Source organism: Odontesthes bonariensis, chromosome 9 (genome assembly GCF_027942865.1).
Source record: "Odontesthes bonariensis isolate fOdoBon6 chromosome 9, fOdoBon6.hap1, whole genome shotgun sequence".
NCBI lineage: Eukaryota > Metazoa > Chordata > Actinopteri > Atheriniformes > Atherinopsidae > Odontesthes > Odontesthes bonariensis.
In genome coordinates this window covers 38460554-38485253 of record NC_134514.1, presented here as the reverse complement: position 1 = coordinate 38485253, position 24700 = coordinate 38460554, and the positions used below count along the sequence as shown (strand labels likewise).

The following is a 24700-nucleotide window of genomic DNA, read 5'->3' as shown; positions in this document are numbered from 1 at the left end:
CATCGCGTTGTTTGTTTCTTTCTGACGGTGACAACAACAGGAATATCGTCTCCTTTGACTTACCGGTCACGACCCCGGGAAAACATCTGGAGCATGCGCAGAACGCAAAGTCTGATTCACCACGTGCTTCAGCGTCTACAAGCAGGTTTAGTGAGACTTTCAACCAAGTTATCTCGGGGTCTGAATCCGACTGCGAGTAATCCGATCCGGTCCAATTTTTAGTCAAACTAAGATGTATACATGAACTTAATAACTCAGTTACTTACTTATTGTAATTTAGTCCTTAATCTGATTTTTACAGTGCCATGTAACCCCACTGATCACAGATTCACTGATTCACCATGGCAAGTGGAGCGGCTAACTTTTCCCCGTCTGAGGCAGAAATCCTCATGTAGACATATGAGGAGGTAAAAGACATAATTAAAAAGAAAGGCAACGCAGTGATAAAGCATAGATAAAAAGGAAAAGCAAACTATTGCTGACCGCCTGAATGCATGAGTAGTGCACAATTACACACTCATCGCTCTGCTGAAACATCAAAATTACAATCCAAATAGGTCATTCACATCTCCAAAAACACAGTTGTACTCTGATTATGAATCAGTTGAATTTTTAATTGAAATGGACTGCAGATATGAGTGAAATTGTGTAAATGTAACTCCATCAGACTGTATAACTCTTTGATAAATAGATGAGCTAATATTAATAGGAGCTGAATGACTACAGACCGGTGGCTTTGACATCTCATATCATGAAGACCTTGGAGAGACTCCTTGTTCGTCGCATGAGATTGCAGGTTGCTGAGGCTCTTGACCCCCTCCAGTTTGCCCACCAGAAACACAGGATTGGAAGACGCGATTCTGTACATGCTGCATCGGGCATATGCTTATCTGGATGTGCCTGGTTCATATGTGAGAGTCATGTTCTTTGACTTCTCCAGTGCCTTCAACACCATACGGCCTCCCATACTGAAAGACAAGCTGCTCGGTATGGGTGTGGCCCCCTCCCTGACATCATGGATTACAGACTATCTGTCTGCCAGACCACAGTATGTCAGGATGGGGAAATGTGTTTCTGGAACACTGGAATGCAGTACTGGGGCTCCGCAGGGTACTGTTTTGGCTCCTTTTCTTTTCACCCTGTACACATCGGCCTTCAGGTACAACTCAGAGTCCTGCCACATTCAGAAGTATTCTGATGATACGGCTGTTGTGGCATGTGTGCGCGGTGGACAGGAGAAGGAGTACAGGGACCTTGTGGAGGCCTTTACTGACTGGAGCAAAAAGAACTGTTTGCTCCTGAACACCACCAAAACCAAAGAGCTGGTGGTGGACTTCAGGAGATCTAAAACTCCATACCAGTCAGTCTGCATTGATGGAGGGGAGATAGAGACTGTTCAGACCTGCAGATACCTGGGGGTGGTGCTGGATAATAAACTGGAGTGGTCTGCCAACATAGACGCAGTGTACAGGAGGGGCCAGAGCCGTCTCTTCTTCCTGAGACGGCTCAGGTCCTTCAGTGTCTGCAGTGATATGATGTGCATGTTTTATCACACTATCACTGAGAGTGCACTGTTCTATGCTGCTGTCTGCTGGGGGAGTTGCACTACAGACACAAACTGTAGACGCCTGGACAAACTGGTGAAAAAGGCTGGTTCTGTTGTAGGCAGAAGGCTGGACCCTCTCAGTGCTGTGGTGGAGCAACGGATGAGGAGGAAGTTATATTCTGTTTTGGAGAACAATAAACATCCTCTCCACAGCATCCTGCAGGACAGAGGAGCAGCTGCAGTGAGAGGCTGCAGGACTGAGAGCTTCAGGAGGGCCTTTGTCCCCACAGCCAGAAGGCTTTTTAACAGGGACTGCTGACTTCTTCTCAAATTTACTTGTATAGTAATTTATTATTATTATTATTGTTGTTGTTAATATACAATCATTGTAAATATTTATAATTTTTTTTTAACTTCTTGACTAATTTGAATTCCCCCCATTGGGGGATGAATAAAGTATTTATCTATTCTATTTCTAACACAGTCTTTCAAATTTGCAATTGGTCATGTTATCAAGTCCAAACCGGTGTGGTATAAATCTTTTGGGACCCTTCCGAGTTTCCAGTGCAGTCGTCTACTTTGCTCAATGGGTGAGCCAGTTTTACAGGGCAAGAGTTTAATCTCATATGCCTCTTTTCCACTGTCAGTACGGTTCGGGTCACTTCGTATCGATACGGGTCGGGTCGGTTCGCTTTGGGGTCAGCTTTGCGTTCCCACTGTACAAAGGGGACCCTCAGGGGTGGGCGGAGTGCGTGCCGAAGCGTCACTACGTCGATCGCTCCTAGCTTCTTCAGCTTAATGCCACACTGGCTGCGGCAATCAGCTGGAAAACTTTTTGGTTTGGCACAGCCTCCTCACCAACAACGGAGAGCAGAGCCTGGAACCGGTCCTGTGTGCTGGGTACCCCAAGCAGAAGGGTAACAGAGGTGTCTGATACGCAAGACCAGAGAAGGGCCTTCTTGTGGGTTCACTGAGTACATATCTGCTGGGCGCGTCCCCTGTACCGGTCACGGAGTGCAGAGGTTTCAAGTAAGAAGTTAACACATAGCCAAATAAGGAAAGATTTGAAGGAAAAGACATTCCAAAGTTATACAGTACGTATACACTATCTCTTGGCTAGATGCCTGGACAAGACACAGGCCTTGAGATTCTCCCATAAAAAGCGGGTTCCCCCCTGAAAAGGCAGAGGGGCACTCCTCCATCTGCTAATTGAGACACACACTCTCCAGATTAAGATGCATCTTTTCTGTAAATTCGAGACGGACCTGATGACAGAAATAAGGATTTCTATGTTCGACTAAGTCCGTGTCAGAGTTCTTCATCCCTCATTTTACTACATTACAAAAATGGGTACCATGGGACCGTTACGCTTTCGTGGTATTGGAAACACGGAAATAAGCGAACCGTTCTGAACCGAGCTGTACCGGACTGCATCGTGGAAACGGGGCTATAGTGTACCTTAGGTGCAAGTTGTTTCACCTTTGATAAATAGGCCTCAGCTGGTGGTCCAACAGCATGAGGATATCAGCGGATTTCAGTCAGCTAATGTACATATGACACTATAATAAGAAAAAAAATGGGGGGGATCACAGAGCTATTTGTTCCAATTCTGACCAGAGCTACACTGTGGTGCTGACTGATGAAACATGCACAATCAGCATCTAAAACAAACTCATTTCAGTCTGGTATTTCCATTTTCTCTGCAGAATTTAATTTGTTGCTTGGGTATTTTGTTACAGATCAACAATATCACTCCATATACAACTACAAGTACAGTATTTTGTACAGTTCATATTCAAATACATAGTTTTCATTGGCTTATTTACAAAACACAATTTATGTACATGTTTTTATGTCAGTGCAATGTTACTTTCTTTCAACAAACACCTTACAAAAAATTTCTTTAAATTAACATGTCTGATTAAGATCAGACAGTAATGAACTTAAATAAAATCGCTACAAACACTGACAGACAGCTCAGTAGTAGATTGCACTGCCTGACGATACGCTGAACTTATCCTGTGACTTGTTTGGGTGGGTGGGTGGGGGGATTTATGAGATTGGAAGGGTAGCTCTGTGTTTTTACCAGGTCAATATTTGCCCAATCTCAGCTCACAGCTTACGTCTGTTGAGCTGAAAATATTTGTTCCTGAAAACTATGCTGATATCAGTCCCAACTTAAAATGGAGATTTTTTTGTCAACCCAGCTCAAGCTACAGGTCATTTAAGGGTACATTCACAGCCAAAAGAGTCAACATCTATTGCACCTTCACTGAAGCCAACATAACAAACTCAAGAGACAAATCCTGACGACAGTTTTCCCTTTGAGCAATGTGACGATGTTTCACGGACACAAACCTGACATGATCTAAAGTTGGTGCAAAGGGAAGAACGTGGAGCACAAAAAGAGCCGAGAAGGTAAACATAAATAGCGCTCATCTGCACATTCCTACTTGTTCAACAAACATATTCTTTGCAAATGAAAAACTAAGTTTCATTCAGTGACAGAAACCTCCAAATATACATCCTTTTCCTCACAAACATAGCAGCTAAAAAGAAGGAAATATCTGTGGGGGGAACCGGGACTGTTACTGTTCTGCGGTCTGTTCTCAGGGATTAGACGGAGCCCACCCTGCAGGGAGCTCTGCACGTTACTTTGAAGCAGACACAGAGCCCTGCCGCTGGACTTCACGCAGTTAGAATGGGTAGGTGACCTCAGCAGTTACATCAACTAGCCAAACCTTTAGATCAAACAAGGAAAATCATTCAGGATTTACACAACTTTACATTAACTCGTATCTAGACTCGGCACACAAAAACAAATGACAAGGTAAAATTGATGGGTCCAGTCATACAGTGAGGCTTTTACAGATGACGCTTAAAGCTTAAACATGTTTTGGTTACTTTCAGCACATTTCAGATCAGTGGGTCTTGTGTAAGACGCATGTGGTGTGGAAGGTTCTGCAGCAACTATTTGAGCTGCGTTAAGGTTTTCCACAGTAAATCGATCAAAACAAACCCAATTATAAATTAAAGAGATACTCACGACCAGTTCCATATCATGCCACTGTCCCCATACAACTTGACATGCAAGTTTGTCTTTGTGCTAATGTTAAATTAAAATGACCAAACTGAAACTAAATTCCGTTCGGTCTTAGATGGCATGTTGCTGTGTTTTGACACAGTGCCTTGTCAGTAGACAGGACGACCTATACTCTGAACACAGAAGCTGCACCAAGACCTTTATCCTTTCAACTAATATTGTGCTTTAATGGTGAAAAACTTGTTTTGCTGACGCTTTAAGCAAAAACCATGAAGAAAGAAGACATGACAGAAGTGAAGCCAATATGTCTCATAGGTGGGCGCTGCCATTTTGCTTTGGTGATACCATCTACAGCAAAAGTCTGTATGAAGTAAGCTGGAGCTTGACCAGACAACACAATCAGGCAAACCAGAGGGAGAAGATAAGATAAAGAGCATAACCATTGGGCAACAAGCAGTTACTATTGGTATTATCTTTTAAAATCTTAAACAGCTATGTCCATCTATGACAGAAACAAGACCGTCATGACTGTGGCAGCTTGGCTTGATGAAGTTCAAAAGGTGAGTGCTCATATTTGGCTCAAATTAAGGGTGGAGCCTTGATGCTACACCTGCCCCATGAACACTGCTGCTCACATAAATGAGTTCACAGGCTCCTGTGATATTTTCACTTTTGTACAGTGTGAAGGAGTGGTGACATGTCTTCTGTCTTTACATTCAGTCTATGGCAGTAATGTACAGATGTAGGTCAGGACTCAATGGCATCGCCGTTGGCTGTGGTTTCAGATACAGCATACTGAAACTGGCTTTTTAGCATGTTGTTAAAGAAGAACTCAATTTTGTTTGACTGCTGTGTGAAGTTTGATTAAGATCTTAAATGATGACAGTTGAATTGCTAGCAGAATACACACAAATGGGAAGAGCTGCATTACGGGTCATGTGACTTTGACAAGACAGAGTCAAGTTTCTGTCGTCTTCCTCTGCAATGACTTTGACAAATCTTTGTTTGAATCTGTCTAACAATGTTCTGAAGTATGCATCTTTAATTACTAGTTAAATAACATGTTAAAATCAGGGCTAAAATCGAAATCTATGACAAGAGTCATGCATTTTTTCTCAACTGTTTCCTGGTGTGCTTCTGAGAGTGTGAAAGTTCTAACAAATAACATAACAAAGACGTTTGAACCAACAATGGAGGACTGCAGCTGGGTAAAGGTGCACGTTGCAAAAGCGCTGCTTAAAGTGGAAATAAGTCTGCTCCCTCTCGGTGTGGCTTTCAGTTAGATACTCATTCCAGACCCGAGGAGCCTCCTGAAGCGTACCTCCAGCAAGATCTTTTTTTTTTTTTTTTCTTCTTACAAAAATAAAATAAATATTCAAAAACAAAACAACAGAATCAAACGAAAAAAAGAAATGAAACAGATACTGAATATTATGTCATCTGAAATCATGGCACCTCTTCTAAACAAATCCAAATTCACACCCAAGCTCTTGAAGTCGTGGCTACACACAGGTCACATGGTACAAATCCCCACAGATATTTGGCAGCTGTGGGATCAAACACAGTTTGGGCAAAAAAGCCGAATTCATGTCAACAGCAGGACCTGTGTGAGTGTTCCTGGAGGTGGTGGTGGGGGGGTAGATTTGCTTTTTGGCGTAGGTCTTTCTGAAATTTATGTACCATATCTTCTACAGTGGAAGAAACAACTTATCATTAACACTGTGACAGACTGTTAGGGAACAGTTGGTCGACAGACTGCAGGAATGATGAGGTAGCATATAATGTTAACCCTAGTTACACACTATTGTTAGTAAAACCTTTGGAGAACCATTTCTTAAAAACTTGTCACAGTATTTGATATTCTAGATAACAAGTTTCAACATCATGTTGGCCTGTGGCACCAAATATGACACCAGCACATTCTGGCATTGCAGAATCTTCAAACTGTTGGACTGTGTTTTCAGAGGAAATTTAAAACCCAATCTATATCCAATCATGCCTTGTATTTTCCTTTGTTGGGTAAAATATTAGCTCCATGTGTAAATGTCTTTTCTCATTCGGACATCCCAAGTGATAAATGCACAGTAAGAAAGCAACATTATTTTAGGACTTGGCCATACTGGTATACTTTGGGGGGGGGGGGGGGGGGGGGGTTGTTTCATTAGGCTCAACAAAGTGCACTGGGTTAGTGCTTTCACGGGGGGGGGGGGGGCTTCATTGTTGCCTTGGCAAACCTTTTCATAATCCATATATGTGACCAAGAGAAAACGGTGCTGCAACGCATCTCTAAAGACAAAGAGTTCTGTCCGCCTGGAACCATTAGCAGTGTGTGAGGACTTCCTGTTCAGAGCGACGGGCTGAGCAGGGGGAGCAGGTGGAAGACAAACAGCGCTCACTGGAGGACACAGTATTTCTTGTAGTCTGACTCGAAGTCTTCATCCATGCTACTTGTGTCGGCCATCTTCTTGCCATCAATCTTTGGCAGGAACTGCGAGTAGTCGACTCCTTGCTGCTCGTAGAAAAGGATGTAGGCCGAGTCTGTGTCGATTTCCTCAGAGTGCACTTCCTGTTGAAAACAACAACAAAAACAGACGGTGGTGTTTTGCTTGTACATTTCAGGACGTGTTGCCATGCAAACAAAGGCAACACTGTCTAACACTTATGTAATGTGGTGATATTTACTGTCTTGCTGGCATTGCTGATATTATGTACATGTGACATTATTGTGGTCATTAACTCGTGTTTCCCTGTTCCAACAGATATCCTTTGAATGGTGTTACAGTGGGTTTTCCCCTCTTTTCTGTCTTCTCAAACCCCAGCTGGTGGAGGCGGATGGCCACCCTTCCTGAGTCTGGTTCTGCCAGAGGTTTCTTCCTGTTCAAAGGGAGTCGTTTCTCTCCACAGTCGCCTCAGGCACGCTCAGGCCGGGAGATTGGACTGAAGACAAGTTTCAGTGCAATCTGTTGGTTTCCTTAGCTAGGAAACAGTTTTTGAATTGGCTCTATATGAATTAATTGGATTATTTTATAAAAAATTATAATTACAATGAATTGAATTCCAATTGGCTTGAATTGGACTTTATTATTTAAGTGCCTTGAGATGACATTTGTTGTATTTGACGCTATATAAATAAAATTGAATTGGCACAAAGCCAATCATTTTCCAAGATTACACAAATACCACAGGCCATCTCCTGCCCCCACACCTTGCTCATGTCAGATAGGGTGACTGGAAATGTTCTTCATGCTGTGATTGGCCAGCAGAGCAGAGGTTGGGGGGGGTTGAAGAGCATGTCTTAAAGTCACACTCTTAGGTAGGACTCCACACTGTGGTCAGTTCTCATGCTGGTGTAACGGAGCCATACATGTCTGCACCACAGAGCAAACAGCAAGAAGATGAAGTATCACAATAGTACTGTATTTCTTTCTATTGCTTTAAACAATATTAGAAATGCGCAGCTTGCTGGAAGGCCAGCTGCACTTGGCTGATGGACGAATGTGCCGCTTGGACGTAACCCTGATAGATAGAAAAGCTACAGACCTTTGTAGTAATTAGTTTGTAAATCTGTCTGTTTCTGCTGTTTTTACACAGCTTTTTATATTCCTTGTATCAACGTCAGGTAGCCCCAAAGGTAGTCATGATTGGCTTCTCTAATATTTAACTTGGAGGCTGTGTGACCTTCCCTTTCTAGCTCTGTAGGTGGAGCTCTGCCCATTCAAAGAAGAAGTCCCAAATTCTAGCATTGATGGGATTTTGCATATATTTTGACATAAAATGCACCTTATGGGCATGTCAACATGGTTGAAAATGATATTTTTTATTTAATTTTAATTTGGGGAGACAATATCCTGAGAGGTAATGAACCAAATATCCAGAACAGAGCAGGAGCTGCTGACTCTCAGTTACCCTCAGTTACCCTCAGCTTTCTCCAGAAGCATCCAGTAGATCCCTTTCACCACAGTACATGTCCCAAGAGGAGATTTTCCCACTGCAAAATAATGCTAATAATGCTAGTAACAATCAGCTAATGCTATCAAACATCAACGCATTGCTTTCATTTCTGCTCCTGCTTATAAAGATAGGTTTAAAAGAAAAAGACAACCAACTCTGCTAATCTAACAGCAAGTATCACACACACCAGTGGAGGCGAGTGATAATCTAATGAACTGAACAAGTCTATTGAGGATACTTTTTGAAGGCTTTGTGTCTGCCTGTTTTGTAAAAAGTAATCAAAGGTAAACCCTGAATGTCTTACCTTACAGCTGCTGTCATTGTAACAGTACCACTTCCCGTTGGGATTTTTGGCATATGTCACATAGTGGCCTCCTCCCATTATTCCTGAATGGCACTGACGAGATAAAGCAGAAAAAACAAGTCATATTCAGGCCTTGTTTGACAACAGAAAGCTATAGCATCATCACTATTTCTAGATCAACAGTGACTGGTGTGCATTACTAACGGATATTGCATAGAGGTTGTAGATGGCATCCAGACACATGTTGTCTCTGTACTGGAGCAGAGAGTTGTCAGGGTCAATGCTGCTCTCTATGCTGCAATCCGAGCCCAGCCCGTTGCTATCTCCATTCATCAGGACCACGTCACAGTGGCTGCTGGACGCCTCTGTATCACAGGATGACTCCGACACCATCTGCTCTCCTGATCCAGGAAGCTCTGCTGCCTCTGCCTCTGCTGCTGCTGCGCTGTCCTGGGAGTCCGTTTCAGGATTAGCGCACCCATCCAGGTTCTCCTTGCTGCTGCAGAGTCGGTGCTTGCTGCCAAGTTGGGGCAGGCGAAGCCGGCCTGGTCGGCGGCCACCGGTCTTTGGGCTGCCAGAAGGGCTACTGGTCCGGCTCAGAGAGGGTGCTGATCTCCTGCTTGATGCGGGTGAGGCTGTCGGGGTTAAAACACGATTTCAGTTCTTTCAAACACAGTCAGGCCAAAGATGTGACAGCATATGTTGCATATGCTGTCACATCTTATCCCTGATGATCATTATGAATTAGTAACTTTAAAGGCAGACTAATCAGCATTAAAAAGAAAACATCAATGACCCACTGGAGGTATGTGGTAGTGTATGACTCTGCTGCGACACTCCCTGCGCATGTGTGTTCCTGTTTCCTATGAGTTTGCTATGGTGGGCACATTTTGGACTGCAGTCTTTTGTCAGAGGGTGTGAAGACACCATCCAGGAATGATCTCCATGTCTTCCTGCTTCCCTGCTTTTTATGCACACCTATGTGCTGCACATGCATTTAGACTCTGCAGACTCTTGACACAATGGAATCTGACTCAAGCAGCTGCTGTGTTTGGAAACAGTGGCCACTTATCGTGCTTTCACATCAACAAGTAGTACCTTTGGGAAGGTTGCAGAATCCAGCTGGAGCAGATATGGAGGACAGGTTGTCTTCTCCAATCCGAAGCAGGTCCTCACTCTCGCTGCGGGAGTGGAGGCAGTGCTGCTCCAGATCTCGGGGAGCTAGAAAGGCGCTGGGGTCGAAATTCTCACGTGGAAACTTGACAATCTTCTGGGACTTAATCCAGCGTCCATTGACAAACTGGAAGCGCTTCAGGTGAACAATCTGGAAAAGATAACACACCAGATATGATGTTCTGTCCCTAAACAAACTACTTTCAGTGACAACATTAAATCCTGATGGAGCTCAGGTCTCACACGGATGTAGAAGCGTGCCACTGACCAGTACAGGCGGCAGCCTCCAGAGATCCAGCTTTTTGGTTGCCAGCCGATGAGTCTTGCACTTGGAGCAGTGGTAGAGCTCATCCTCTCCCAGCTCCTCCTCACTGGTGAAGGCCTTCAGACAGCTGTCCAAGCTGATGGGCTCAGCCTGAGCTCGCCGAGACTGCTCCACGCTGCAGTGCTCTTCCACAATCTGTGAGACAACCACAGTTGCAAAGGATGGATTTACACTGCTGAGCTTTCTCTCTAACAGCAGAGAGCAGACGCTCTCCCGGAAAGGTGCTCTCTGCTGTCTGTTTTAGTTAAAGCCAAGTGATATCTGAGGTGCAAGAGAAGACCACCTCATATGGTCTTGATTTGGTGCTTGGCTGTTTGTAGCGCTCTAGTTGGTGAGGCCTGTTATCTAAGCGGCATTTCACTGTTAACTAACCTGTGAAGTTCAGCATGAAATGTAACTGAAGCACAGGAAAAGGTGATAAAGATGACTGTAGCCGCATTCGGACAGAGCCGTTTTAAGAACGGTCGACCTGGAATTCCGTTCTAATAGCTGTCCTTCCCCAGCGGAACTGTTTCAGTCTGCATTCCCACATGAGTCGGACCTGATAGGGACTGATGGGACGCAGCCGCCTGCGACCGCGACGTGTTACTTTAGCGCCACATTCAACAAGAAAACAGAACAAAACAAAACCCGGTAAAAGTAAGGAGAGAAGAAAAAACACCACCAAGAAGCTAACATGGAGAGCGGGGAGGCCACCGTGTTCATGGTCTGCATGATGGTGATATTGATCATGGGCGATCACATGGGGCGTCTAACATGGAGGCTGGAAGAGCTCACAGAGAGAGTCAGGAGACGAAGGATGGAGCGCAGGCCGTACTTCTTGTTTCATGAAGGAAGGAGAGCAGAGCGCCGCAGACAAAGGAGACCACGTGGAGGTTTAACTTATTAAACACGCCAAGGTTGTGTCCGTGTCGTATGAGGAAACATTTCAGCCTGACAACATGGCAAGGGGCGGAGCTACCGACCACCAAACACCTCCGTCAGAAGCGTTCTATAGAACCCAGAACAGACCCAGCTGAGGAGAAGGAGCTGAAATGGTTCCAGGAACTGAGGGCCATGGTCCCGAGTTCCTGTATAGCCGCTTTCGGACAGACCGTTCTAAGAACGCAGTTATCAGAACTACCCTCCTCGAATTTCGTTCTGATAACTGTCCTTCCCCAGCGGAACTGTTTCAGTCTGCATTCGCACATGAGTCGGGACCTGATAGGGACTGATGCGCCGCGCGCAGCCGTCTGCTTCAGTGACTTGTTAGCCGTTAGCCGTTAGCCGTTTAGCGCTACATTCAAACACAAAACAAAACGGTAAAAGTAAGGAGAGTAGAAAAAAACACCACCAAGAAGCTAATATGGAGAGCGGGGAGGCCACCGTGTTTATGGTCTGCATGATGGTGATATTAATCATGAACAATCACATCAGGCGTCTAACATCGAGGCTGGAAAAGCTCACAGAGAGAGTCAGGAGACGATACTTTTTCATTTCATGAAGGAAGAAAGGAGAGCAGAGCGCTGCAGACAAAGGAGACAATGTGTAAGTTTAACTTATTAAACACCCGCCGGTTGTGTCTGTGTCTATGAGGAAATATTTCAGCCGTGATAGCATGACATGGGGCGTAGCTAACACCACCACACACCTCCGTTAGATTCGTTCTATAAGAACTATGAAAAGACCCGACCTCGGAGAAGGAGCTAAATAGTTATAGGAACTAAGGGAGAAAGCCCCGAGTTCCTGTATGTCCGAACACGGGAGAAAACGGCCCCGCGGATTAAAAGGTTATTAGAACTGCCAAAGGTTCCTACAGTCCGAAAGCGGCTATTGTCCGAATGCGGGAAAAAACGTCCCCATTCCTGAAAAGGTTCTAGGATGGGAATGCGGCTTATATAGTGGTAACAAATACAGGTGCAGCAGAGATTAACCAGCCTGCTTTCTATATGTACAACCACATAAGTTACAGCATCTACCATCTACTGGGGCCTACTTGTGGCCAAACCCATGACTACATGTGCACTGGTTTGTGCATTGTTAATCACACTCCATTAACTCAAGTCTTACTCAACAATTCAAGATCAAGTGAACTGCCGCGATAAAATCCAAACCATAAAAGCCTCTGTTGGAAATAAAATTGTAGAGCACAGGGCAGTGAAACAGCCTCATACCAGCAACTTTACCTACATTTTACATTTTAGTTGGTGACAATTGCATTTCATCCAAAGCAGCATATGTCGGTTACTAAGACACACTGAAATACGGTTTTATGGATAGAAGGAATGCTTCTGCACATTATTTCAACAGTCATGGGAGCAGTGTAATTGAAAAGACAAATCTCAGCACCCTGTAGTAGAGTAGTGTGCCTCAGAGAACTTTAACAGTGATCCTTCTTTTAATCTTAATAGAAATCCCTTCCCTTTTACTCTTTTAAACATGACCTGATCTGGAGCACCCATCTTGGCAGACTGAGAGAGTGGCTGAGTATTTACCCTCTCCTGGGAGGTCTGGTAGCGGAGGTGCAGGGCAGTGGGGTCCCAATCCACGGCTATATAAGCATTTCCTACTGAAGCTCTGTCCTCTGAACACTCTATAGAACAGCCTCTACAAAACCTGGGAAAGAAAAAGCACATACAAACATGTATACATTTGCAGTACATACTGTTTTTTGGGTGTGATGATTTGATATGTGTTTCTGTATAGAACAGAAATCTATACATTACATACCTGCTCCTAACAAATCAAATATTAGAATCTTGCATCTGAAATGAGACAATCACTCCTCACCACAAAATGCATCACTCCTATTTTTGTGCGTGCGTGCGTGTGCCTTTAAAATACTTTCTCCTTTACCTGTACCAGGGACACCAGGCACAGGAGTTGCCGTCCTTTCCTACAACCCGTAAAGTGAAGGGGTACTGGTAACCCATGCTGTCGTCACTGAAGGTGAAAGGAAGAGAAAGAACATTCTTATGTCTGTGTGGCCTTCATCATTCAATAGTATCTGTTTGCTGCACAATGCTGTGCGGCATGCCTTTTTTAAACTAGTAAAAAAGACAAAAACACCAACACTGGCCAACATGTGGCTTATGAATAAAATGCTTAAGAAATCTGCATTAAGTCCCGCCCAAAAAGGCCTTGTAGTGGTCATGGATTTTTAATCAGCTGTGATGAGAACATGACTCCCACTGACGGTGAACAGCCTTATTTTCAATGAGTCTGACTTTTTCTTAACAGAAACACATTTTTTCTGACTGGAGCATCTCACATAGAAGCTCTAAGAATGACAGCAACAACTCAGACAAAAAGAGATGACATTGATAGATTTGAACCATTTGCATGACAGCTGGCGGCTCACTCTCAGTCTGAGGAGCGCAGCCCAGTCAAAAGTACAAGCCTAGACTCATTATCACAGAAAGTTGTGCTTATCAAAAATGTTTGTCTAACACAGCCCTAAGCGGACAGTTTAATGCAATCCATTTATTTTGTCGAAGTTTAAGGTTTGTCCCCAGAAAGTTCATGGTAGTTTCTGGACTGGTTCTACATGCATTAAACACAGATGAGAAACACACACCTACTGCCAGTGGGAAAGGTTGCAACGAGCTTGTTCTAGTTAAAGCATTTTAGAAATCGGTTTGAAAATGCTATTTTTGGTGGAAAAAATGCCATTAGTAAATTCGTAGTAATAAGTAGTTGGTGAGCCAAAACTAAGGTAAACTAGTTTTATTCCTAACTACACAGGTCAGCTCAGGCAGTTTCTAATGACCCAGCATCGGGTAAAAAAAATACCCCAGTAGATCATGAACATTATGGAAAAGATAAATATATGACAAATATACATCTAACATCTTTGGGGAAAATTAAAATCCCAAATTAATCCTTCTGAAATACTAGAACGTTCCTTTAAAATGTAATTCTGTGTGAAAAGAAGAGGAGTACCAGTCCTGGGCGTGGTTGCTGGCCTCCTGTGGGGGCAGGGGGCTGGCCAGTCGGGACACTTGGATCCAGACTGCATCATACAGGTCCTTCTTACTGGTGTGGACAGTGCAGGGAACAATGAGCGGCATTCCAAACAGGCTGGGGCGGTTCTTCTGAGACGACAGGAAGTACAACTCTGTGCGCATCTGAGGGGGGTAAAAACATACGTACATCTTATCAAATGATAGGGCATTCATCTATAGCTCAACAAAACAATAACAGGAATCTGAAACTTTCTCATGCTCTATGAAACATTTTACAATGTACTTTTCAAATGCATTTATTCAATTCTAAGTGAGTCCTCACCATCTTCCTGTGCATGGCGATGATATATCCAATGAAGGGGCTCTCCTGGACTGGTGTGATATGTCCATTGGCAACCCCGTTGACCATGGGTGTCTCTGGACTGCAGAGCACCATGGTGCTGGGCCCACCATTAGGAAGAAGGTCGGCCTTATTGCCCAAGTGCCCATTAGCAGCTGGGCCATTGGCTGTGGGGGTGGTGTCTGATGGAGACAAAAGAATATTCAAAAATTAAATGAATGCAGGTTTCCCTCAGAGCAACAGTAAATATTAAGCATGACTGGACAGGCTGACCTGTCAACGTGGGGGAGCTCAGCGATGTTGGGGAACCAGGGACCGGGACCTCAAATGCACAGAGGAAGCCGTTCACAGACAGACGGACCTTCTGGTTGTCCTGAGGGAAGTTCTGAAAGCAAAGCGCTTCAATGAAAGTCTGTGGATAACTGATGTCCCGAAAACAAAGAAAACAGCACACTCTTAAGCCTGCCTTATTAGCCACAACATTGTCTCTATGTTTTATTTTCAGTCTCAAGCTAAAAGCAGCTCCTGAAAATCCTGCCTTTAGTTTGTGGTTAAATATTTCTCTGTTTGAGTTGGGGCTTAGATAAGAGGAAGAGATGAGCGATGGAATCACGGAGGCGCAGAGGCATAATTAAAAGGTGAGGCCAGCTGTGCAGCGTGACCTGAAACAGAGGCAGTACCTTGATGTTAGAAGCATGGACCTCAGCCAGGAGGATCTGCTCTGGCCTCAGGCTGCACAGTTCACTCAGCTGTTTCTTCAGCCCTGTGTACTTCTCATCCATGTTCAATCGGAGTCCATAGCGCACAGGTGTGGAGCCATCCAGTTTAATAACTACAGTTACAACAGAACATGATTTAGTATTCTGTTATAGTTTCTACAAAGGAAATCAGTTTAAGAATCTGCCCCTCGGCCTGCTCACCGGTGATCTCCAAATGCATGGAGCTGTCCATTGGCAGGGGTAAAGACAGGAAGTTGAAGGGATCAAAGCGAGCGCTAATGTGGCCACAGGTCTTACACTTTACCTGGGACTTGAGCTGACCATGAAACAGATCAACCACAATAGAGCGGTTCCTGCGCAGGTGGTTCTCCCATGCCTGTGGGGAGGAGACACAGACACACCCTAACCAATCACAAAACAACATCAACACATCAATCAAGTCTGAGAATGAACTACAGAAGGTGAGTTTGACATTAAACATGTAATTAGAACTTTATCAATGATAGCTCCTTTCATTTTCACAGAAAAAGATTGTACTGCAGAGGTCTAAAAGTGAATATGAGGCCCAATTCTGAAGAGCAAATGCCATTCTGCAGCTTCCCAATAACCAGCAACTTTGCAGTAATAATACAGTAATCTAATAAGCGCCTCAGCACAGAAGTAAAGAAACATACCAGTATTTCAGTATTCTTCAGTTATTTGACAAAAAAAATAATACAGAAAACGTTGTAAATGAGAACAGCTACAGTTTGATTTGTTAACTCGGACAGCAGAAGAGGAAAAAGGGTTAGATTTCCAATTATATACACTTATATGCAAAATGACCCCAGCATGTTGGTTCATCCTTCAGACTATTAATCAGGTACTCATTTCTAACTGAGTTAAAGGAGAAGTTCGGCTTTTTTAAACCTGGTCCTTATTTCTGGCATAAAACACGTTCATCTACCCCCCCGATAACAGTTTGGTGAAAAAGTCCTTCGGAAGATATTTACATCACTCGGATCTGTGTATGTCCATATAACAGAGAGAACAGGGCAGAGACAATACAGCCTCTGAATAAGGCATTATCTGTCTTTATTTCCCCAATACTTTAAGACCAATGAATGAATGAATGCGCACTATTGCACTGTTAGCTCAGAGCTGCCGTGTTGTTGTTATTGGGGGCTATCGGGGGGCTTATCGGAAGCTTTCTACACACGCATCTACTGGGATGATGTCATCGCTGCGCGCCGCAGCAGCACAGCAGCAACTGTGTCCCTGATCAAATTTCAGCTCGGATAATGTGCAATGTTCACAGTTTGAATTTAAAAGAGGTCTGTCTTGGAATATGATGTCAGAGTGGGACATAAGATTTCCCTGAATAGAACGGGATCAGCAGCATGAACGCCTACCTCGGAGGCCACCTCCCAGTCAGGCCGCCCATCACTATCCTTCAGCTCCACATAAGGTTTCTCATGGACTCTGTTCAGATCTTCATGGAGGCCATCCAGGAGGAAGGCCAGCAGCTCCTGGGAATCCTGCTGCTGGAAGCCATTAAAGCGCGGGGCATACTTTGCTATTGTCCACTGCAGAAGAAGAAGTGACATATACATTTTATTTCTATAAAACTTTGAAAACAATTGTTACGTTTAAACAGCGTGTTTAGGGAGAGAAAGATGAAGAGATACAGAGATGCGAAACAAGAAAGGAAAGCTACAGTATCTGAAAGTCAGACATTATATCAGCCTCTCAGTCTGAATGGCAGATTGTAAGAAAGAGTGACCCAACTGCTCACCCTCAGTTTGAGTGGAGCCACATTCTTCTGTGTCCCACTCCAGAGCTCCATCACCAGGTCGCCATAACACTTGGCCATGTGACCTCTCATTCCGATTGGGTTGAGTCTGTCATGAAGCCACACAAGTCAGGTAAGATAAAAAGACATTGAATGCTGACAGAGATTTAGACCAGAGTGATGCACTGAAATGGCACCTGTTGAGCTCGTAGAGATGTCTTCCTGAGATAAAGTAGTCTGTGAGAGCTTTGGTGTTGCTCACACACTGAATGCTGGAGTTCATGAAGCAGGTGTTGCCAAGGTTACTGAGACCAGTAGCTCCTTTCTCTGTCGGAACTGGGAGGGAAAACAAGAACAGATGGCCAAATCAAAAAATCTAAATCAATACAACAAGTATTCTTTACTGAGCAGCACTTATGATGTCAATGACATTTCTGATGAACGTATAAGAATTTGTTTAAAACTGCTAAAAGCAATGCTGGGGAATGAAGACATGGTGAAACCTAACATCATTTTTTTTAGAAAATTGGAGAGTAGACATGAACACTTGGCACTGCTTTAAACACTTTTTCAGAAATGTTGAGGATTAACTCAACTGTGAAATTATGAGAATGTCACTTTATGATTAGCACACAGCATACAAATTGAGAACTATCACTGATCTCTCTTTTTTTTTTTTTTTTTAATTAAACACAAAACTGATCTGTATTTTTTTTGGTGAAGCCAACAATTCGGCAGAAAACTATTCCTGCTATAAAATCTAAGAACAATATCAAAGGAGAAGCATGACACATGTCAACATTCCTGATTAAATTGATATATTAGTGCCATGGTTGCGGGATTTCAGTCTAGGTGAAGTGTCATTTTGTTTTTCTTTTTTTTATAAAGCAATATCCGTTTGCACTGACTATTGTTGGTCTAAATGTTCAGCATTTCCACTGGTTTTATGTGGACAAATTGAAAATGTATGGAGAATAGTTAGCGTATGCCATCCATTATCTTCCGCTGGTCCGGGGATCGGGTCGCGGGGGCAGCAGCTTGAGCAAAGAGACCCAGACGTCCCTGTCCCCGGCCACTTCCTCCAGCCCTTCTGGGGGGACCCCGAGGCGTTCCCAGGCCAGCCGAGAAACATAGTCTCTCCAACGTGTCCTGGGTCTTCCCCGGGGTCTCCTCCCAGTGGGACGGGCCCGGAACACCTCACCGGGGAGGCGTCCAGGAGGCATCCTAACCAGATGCCCGAGCCACCTCATCTGACTCCTCTGGATGCGGAGGAGCAGCGGTTCTACTCCGAGCCCCTCCCGGATGACCGAGCTTCTCACCCTATCTCTAAGGGAGAGCCCAGACACCCTGCGGAGGAAACTCATTTCGGCCGCTTGTATTCGCGATCTCGTTCTTTCGGTCACTACCCACAGCTGGTGACCATAGGTGAGGGTAGGAACATAGATTGACCGGTAAATCGAGAGCTTCGCCTTCTGGCTCAGCTCCTTCTTCACCACGACGGGCCGGTGCAGAGCCCGCATCACTGCAGACGCCGCACCGATCCGTCTGTCAATCTCCTGCTCCAGTCGTCCCTCACTCGTGAACAAGACCCCGAGATACTTGAACTCCTCCACTTGGGGAAGGATCTCATTCCCGACCCGAGGAGGGCATTCCACCCTTTTCCGGCCGAAGACCATGGTCTCAGATTTGGATAGTTAGCGTATGGAGAACCCAAATGTGCTCAATAGAAATCCCCATCTCTGACCCAAAATAAAAGATTAGTACTGCATTTTACATACCGACATACCTCCTTTAGATTCCCGTATTTACTTAGAATCCCATATTATTTGAAAATCCTTGTCTTTCATGTGCTTCTAATGCTTCAGTGACTGTATCATTACTGAAACATTCCCCTTCAAATGTCTGTAATAATTTAAAGCCACCAATCACAGCATGTGAACTGTGTGAGAATGCAGTCTGCTCATGCGGCCTACCTTTGTGTCTGTCCATTTTACTACTGTTGGCGATAAAAGACATTTCTTCAGGCCAGCTCATGTCTTTGTTCCTGACTGTGGAATAGGAGAGAGCTTTTATTAATTCATTCATCCTCTAACACAATTATTCACAATGACCTCTTATCCATTAAAATATCAGTCATTGCCCACTAAACCACTCTGTAGAGAGTGTAGAGATTAAGAACAGAATAGGGGGTGGCATTTCATACCCTCAATAACTAGCTGCTGCTCGTCCGGGATCTTCAGGCTTTCCAGTGTGTGGTCTTCATCATCAAGGAGGGTGAGGTAGTTCTAAAGGACAAAAAGTGGAGAACGCATGCTGAAACTAGAAAAAGTTCAACTTAAATTTAAAACATTTCATTAGAACTTTCAATTTCTTAGCACTGCCAAAAAAAGCTCATTGACTTTAAACATGACTAGTTGTCTTTTAGTGATTTTCAGTTAACTTTAGGGTCAACGTGGTCACTGCATCCTGCTTTTAATGTGTTTAATATGTTTTGGCCACCCTGCGGCGGTGGGCAGCCAGTCCCCGCTTCACATCCACCTTAATGTGGGACCACCTCTTCTTCACCTCTGCTTGTGTGGCTTCTCAGACCCCACAGCATTGACAGCCTCGCACACGCTCTCCCACCCACTCCTCTTGCGTTTGCTGCTTATGCCGGAGGACAGCGTGCCCGTCTTATTCATTCTTTTTTCTTTATTTTCTGATCGTGCAGAGAGGCGAATCACAGGTGGAGGGCTCATTTAAATATGATTTGCATATTTAAGTAAGGGCGTGGACAGGGAGGAGTCGGGTGCTCCGACATGTGCGCTCAATTCCACGTTGATTGGGATGTACAAAGCAAATGTGCTTCGATTGACGCGTGCGCACAGATTCATACATCCGGATATTTTTGTGCGTAGGAGGGCATTTGGGTTTGAGCGTACGCCATGTTTCAAGAGGAAATCTTTGTACATGAGGCCCCTGGTCCCCCACACTTTCTCCCTTGCATTTACAGCCAGGAGAGAGGCTGTGCTGGGAGGCTTCTTGCTGCAACAGCTGATGCGCTTGTGTGAACCCAAATTGCGGAAAAAGACCACATCGAACAAATTGTCCGCACATTTTTCCTGAACATCTCCGGTGTTCGCGTGTGAAAACCTCTTTATAGTCCTCATGCATGAGCACTATTTTTTGGTTATACAACCACTTGCCCTAAAATTTCAACCCAGTAACGTCTAAGACTGGAAAATGAAAACTAGAAAATAGTAGCAGAGCAATTCCACACATTTCACTGAGTAATGACTAAAATCACTTTGTATGAGTCTACAAAGTGTTTATCCAGTGAAACTCTTTCTATTCTTATCTTAAAGTTTAAATATGAAACTTTGAGCAAACACAGAGTGGTGCACCAGAGTAGCAGAATCTCCTAAACTGAAAGCTGTGGCATCTTATCCCAGTGTTTTTGGGAAGCTTCTTGGCTGAAGAACATTTGGATCAATGGATCAGCTGCACAAAGTATCAAATATTAAACTGGATCATCAATGACAAAATAGAATGCGCTGCTGAGGGTGGCAGCACGTTGGAGTAGCTCTGTACCTCACATTGAGATTTTTCTTTTTTCTAAATTTCATTCCTGTTTTTTCTTGGAAGAAATTGCATTTTTTGGACAACTGTTCCTTCCTGCCTTGGATGCTGTGCAGCTGGATTAATTTTTCCCAATACTTTTGTATATTTTACTCTTTTGTTATGATGCATAACCATAGCAACAAGGTGGTTTACAACAGGGAGCAGCTGATTAACATTGGAAAAGCAGAAATAATTCGACAACTGAAGCCAGAAATCCCACTGGAATTGAAAAGGAGGCGTCGTGGATGCAGAGCAGGAGCAAAGAGGAGAGAAAGAAAGAAGAAGTTCAAACCATCTCTGCCATCCGTCATCATGGGCAATGTAAGATCATTAGCTAACAAGTTGGATGAACTTCTAGCCTTGACAAGGACTCGGCAAGAATATCGGGAATGTAGCATTATGTGTTTTACTGAGACATGGCAGCAGGATCATATCCCCGACTCCAGCGTCTCTCTGCCAGGCTTCCTGACTGTACGAGCAGATCGAGATTTAAAGAGTAGCAGGAAAAGGCAAGGGGGTGGATTGGCAGTGCTTGTCAACAACAGATGGTGTCACCCAGGACATGTTACTGTGAAGAGTCGTCTCTGCAGTCCTGACATTGAACTATTGGCAGTAAGTTTTCGTCCATATTATTTGCCAAGAGAGTTCACCAGTGTTGTTTTGGTGGCTGTTTACATTCCACCCTCAGCTGTTGCCGACACTGCATGTGATGTCATCGGTTCCGTTGTTGCTAAGATACAGACACAACACCCCAATTCTTTTGTGGCAATATCTGGTGATTTTAATCATGCCTCACTCTCTGCTACACTGCCAACTTTTCAACAGTTTGTCAGCTGCTCTACCAGAGAAAACAAGACATTGGATTTGTTTTACACAAATGTCAAGGATTCATACATTTCCAAATCAAGACCTCCCCTGGGTAAATCAGATCACAACCTTGTTTTTCTCTGTTCAGCATATAAACCCCTTGTCCAGAGACTACCTGTCACAAAAAGGACTGTTAGAAAGTGGTCACAGGAAGCTGAAGAAGCCTTACAGGGTTGTTTTGATGCAACCAATTGGATTTCTCTTTGTAAGCCACATGGAGAGGACATTAATGCCATGACTGAGTGTGTGACTGACTATATAAACTTCTGTGTGGACAACACCATCCCTACTAGAACAGTGAGATGCTTCCCTAATAACAAACCCTGGATCACCAGTGAGCTAAAGAAACTATTGAACAAGAAAAAAAGAGCCTTTAGGGAGCGAGACAGGGAGTTACTGAGGAGTATACAGAAGCAGCTCAAAGTCAAGATCAGAGAGAGCAAGGAGGTGTATAGAAAGAAGCTTGAGAGTAAACTGCAGAGGAACAATATCAGAGATGTGTGGTCAGGAATGAAGAAGATCACAGGCCTCAAGCAGAGGGAGGATCGGATGGATGGAAGTCTGGACAGAGCAAATGAGCTGAACACATTCTTCAACAGGTTCAGTTCAGGAACAAGCTCACCATCCTCCCCTCCTGTTTCCAGCCAAAGAGACATCCCACCCTCCTCTGACTCACAGCTTTCCTGTAACATCTCCACTTCCCCCTCAGTCATGGATTCTTCTGCTTCCACTAGTTTGTCTTCAACCCAATCAGGAGATGCTGCTGTCCCCTTTGCCTCCCCCTCCCACTTTTCTGTTTCTAGAAGTCAGGTGAAGAGGCAGTTGGAAAGACTGAACCGGAACAAGGCTGCAGGTCCAGATGGTGTCAGCCCCCGAGTCCTGAAGGCCTGTGCAGAGCAGCTCTGTGGGATTCTGCAACACCTTTTCAACCTTAGCTTGACCCAAGAGAAGGTACCACTGTTGTGGAAGACATCCTGGTTCCGGTACCAAAGAAAACTCACCCTTCAGACATCAATGACTACAGACCTGTTGCCCTGACATCCCACATCATGAAGGTCCTGGAGAGACTCCTGTTGACCCACCTGTGTAAGCAAACCAGCACATATCAGGACCCCCTGCAGTTTGCTTATCGCCATGGAGTTGGAGTTGAAGACGCTATCATACACCTGCTTCAACAAACCCACTGTCATCTGGACAAAGCAGGCAGCACTGTGAGGATCATGTTCTTTGATTTCTCCAGTGCATTTAACACAATCCAGTCTGATCTGCTTCGTCTGAAACTCCAGAAGACTCAGGTGGAGGCCTCAACAATCACCTGGATTAATGACTACCTGACAAACAGACCACAGTTTGTCAGACTGAAGAATTGTGTGTCTAACCAGGTGATCAGCAGCACAGGAGCACCACAGGGGACTGTACTCTCACCATTCCTTTTCACTCTGTACACTTCAGACTTCCAGTACAAGTCAGACTCCTGTCATCTACAGAAATATTCAGATGACTCTGCAGTGGTCGGGTGTATCAGAGATGGACAAGAAGCTGAGTACAGAGAGCTGGTGGACCGCTTTGTGGCATGGTGTGGGAACAATCATCTCATCTTGAATGTTAACAAAACAAAGGAGATGATTGTAGATTTCAGGAGAAACAGGGTCAGATCAAACCCTGTTTCCATCATGGGAGAAGAAGTGGAGGTGGTTGAGGAATATAAATACCTTGGTGTTCATGTGGACAACAGACTGGACTGGAGACACAACAGTGAAGCAATCTACAAGAAAGGACAGAGCAGACTGTACTTCTTGAGGAAGCTAAGGTCCTTCAAGGTTTGCAACAAGATGTTGCAGATATTCTACAAGTCTGTTGTTGAGAGCGTCATTTCCTCTTGCGTCATCTGTTGGGGCAGCAGCATCAGAACCAGGGACCTAAAAAGACTCAACAACCTGATAAGGAAGGCTGGTTCTGTTCTGGGGACGACTGTGGAACCTCTGGAGACAATAATGCAAAGAAGGATTTTGCATAAAATCAAGAGAATTATGGACAACCCTGAACATCCTCTCCATGAGACTGTTATCGGAAAACAGAGTCTCTTCAGTCAAAGGCTTCTTCAGTTTGGATGCAAAACGGACCGCTACAGGAAATCATTCCTGCCCACAGCCATCAGCATCTATAATAACTCCTTGATTTAATTGAGCTACACCAACATTTAATTTCCCTCTGGGATAAATAAAGTATTTTTGAATTTGAATTGAATTTGAATTGAATCAATGTAGTACAACCATCCTCCATCGTTGTTATTCTCATGAAGTACTATATTATATATATTTAACTACAATGTCACTTTAGTCACTTTAATCACATTGTCATTTTAATTTTTATCGACGCCCTATTTTTTATTATTTTTATTTATTTGCTAAATATTTTATTCATTTATTTTTTGTCACCCCCTTTTGTGTTTTTATTTTCTTTTTCTTTGTGATTCCATTTTCTTGCTCTTCTTTTAATGTACCGCTCTTCGCCCTTCTAATTGCCCTTCGGGGATAAATAAAGTTTTTTCTGATTCTGATTCTGATACTCTCTGGCAAACACCTGATATTTGATGAGAGCCTAAAGATGGCTAAGTGTATCACACAACAAGATCTTATATTACAGCAAAGTATGAAAGTAATGGAAGGTGTTGAGACTTTGCATCTCACCTCACTGTTGTAGAGCCAGAGCCTCATGTCCTCCTCCTTGATGCGGAGCCTCTGCGACAGGTAGACGTGGATGTCCTTGATGGTGGCCACACGGCTGAAGCAGCCAGTATAAGCCAGCATCCTCTTTAGAGGAGCGTTGGGAGATGGCACATTACCTGCCAAAGAACAGCAAAATGTATACACTGGCCAGAACACACTTTAAACATTCTTATTAGATAAGACTGAATTCAATTCAAGCCTTTTATACTTCCTCAGCTGAGATTATCACATGATATTGTGTGGTAAGAGTCAATGAGATATACAACCACACCTTTCATCTCAAGCACAAACACACAGGTGCAAACAACTGATTCATACCAATAACAGCATTGCACTGACTGAGGATTAGTTGTAAGGAAGCAGCAAGAAAAGAGCTCTTTGGTCAATC

General features: G+C 44.1%; 1 protein-coding gene across 7 annotated transcripts in view; it reads right to left on the bottom strand.

Annotated features, from left to right (window-relative positions):
- Positions 1-3234: 3234 nt before the first annotated feature.
- Positions 3235-24700, bottom strand: part of usp32 (ubiquitin specific peptidase 32) — a 63935-nt gene continuing 42469 nt past the window's right edge. For all 7 annotated transcript variants that reach the window (XM_075474205.1, XM_075474209.1, XM_075474207.1 and 4 more), the window contains exons 17-34: positions 24274-24428; positions 19320-19401; positions 19090-19164; positions 17314-17452; positions 17120-17225; positions 16737-16910; positions 15547-15721; positions 15307-15458; positions 14900-15011; positions 14609-14808; positions 14264-14448; positions 13178-13264; positions 12817-12937; positions 10286-10477; positions 9943-10168; positions 9049-9479; positions 8845-8937; positions 3235-7155 (exon numbers count right to left, since the gene is read on the bottom strand). In XM_075474205.1, coding sequence (XP_075330320.1) covers positions 6982-7155; positions 8845-8937; positions 9049-9479; positions 9943-10168; positions 10286-10477; positions 12817-12937; positions 13178-13264; positions 14264-14448; positions 14609-14808; positions 14900-15011; positions 15307-15458; positions 15547-15721; positions 16737-16910; positions 17120-17225; positions 17314-17452; positions 19090-19164; positions 19320-19401; positions 24274-24428 — 2879 coding nt within the window. In that variant the 3' untranslated portion in view covers positions 3235-6981. The remainder of the gene's footprint in view (positions 7156-8844; positions 8938-9048; positions 9480-9942; positions 10169-10285; positions 10478-12816; positions 12938-13177; positions 13265-14263; positions 14449-14608; positions 14809-14899; positions 15012-15306; positions 15459-15546; positions 15722-16736; positions 16911-17119; positions 17226-17313; positions 17453-19089; positions 19165-19319; positions 19402-24273; positions 24429-24700) is intronic.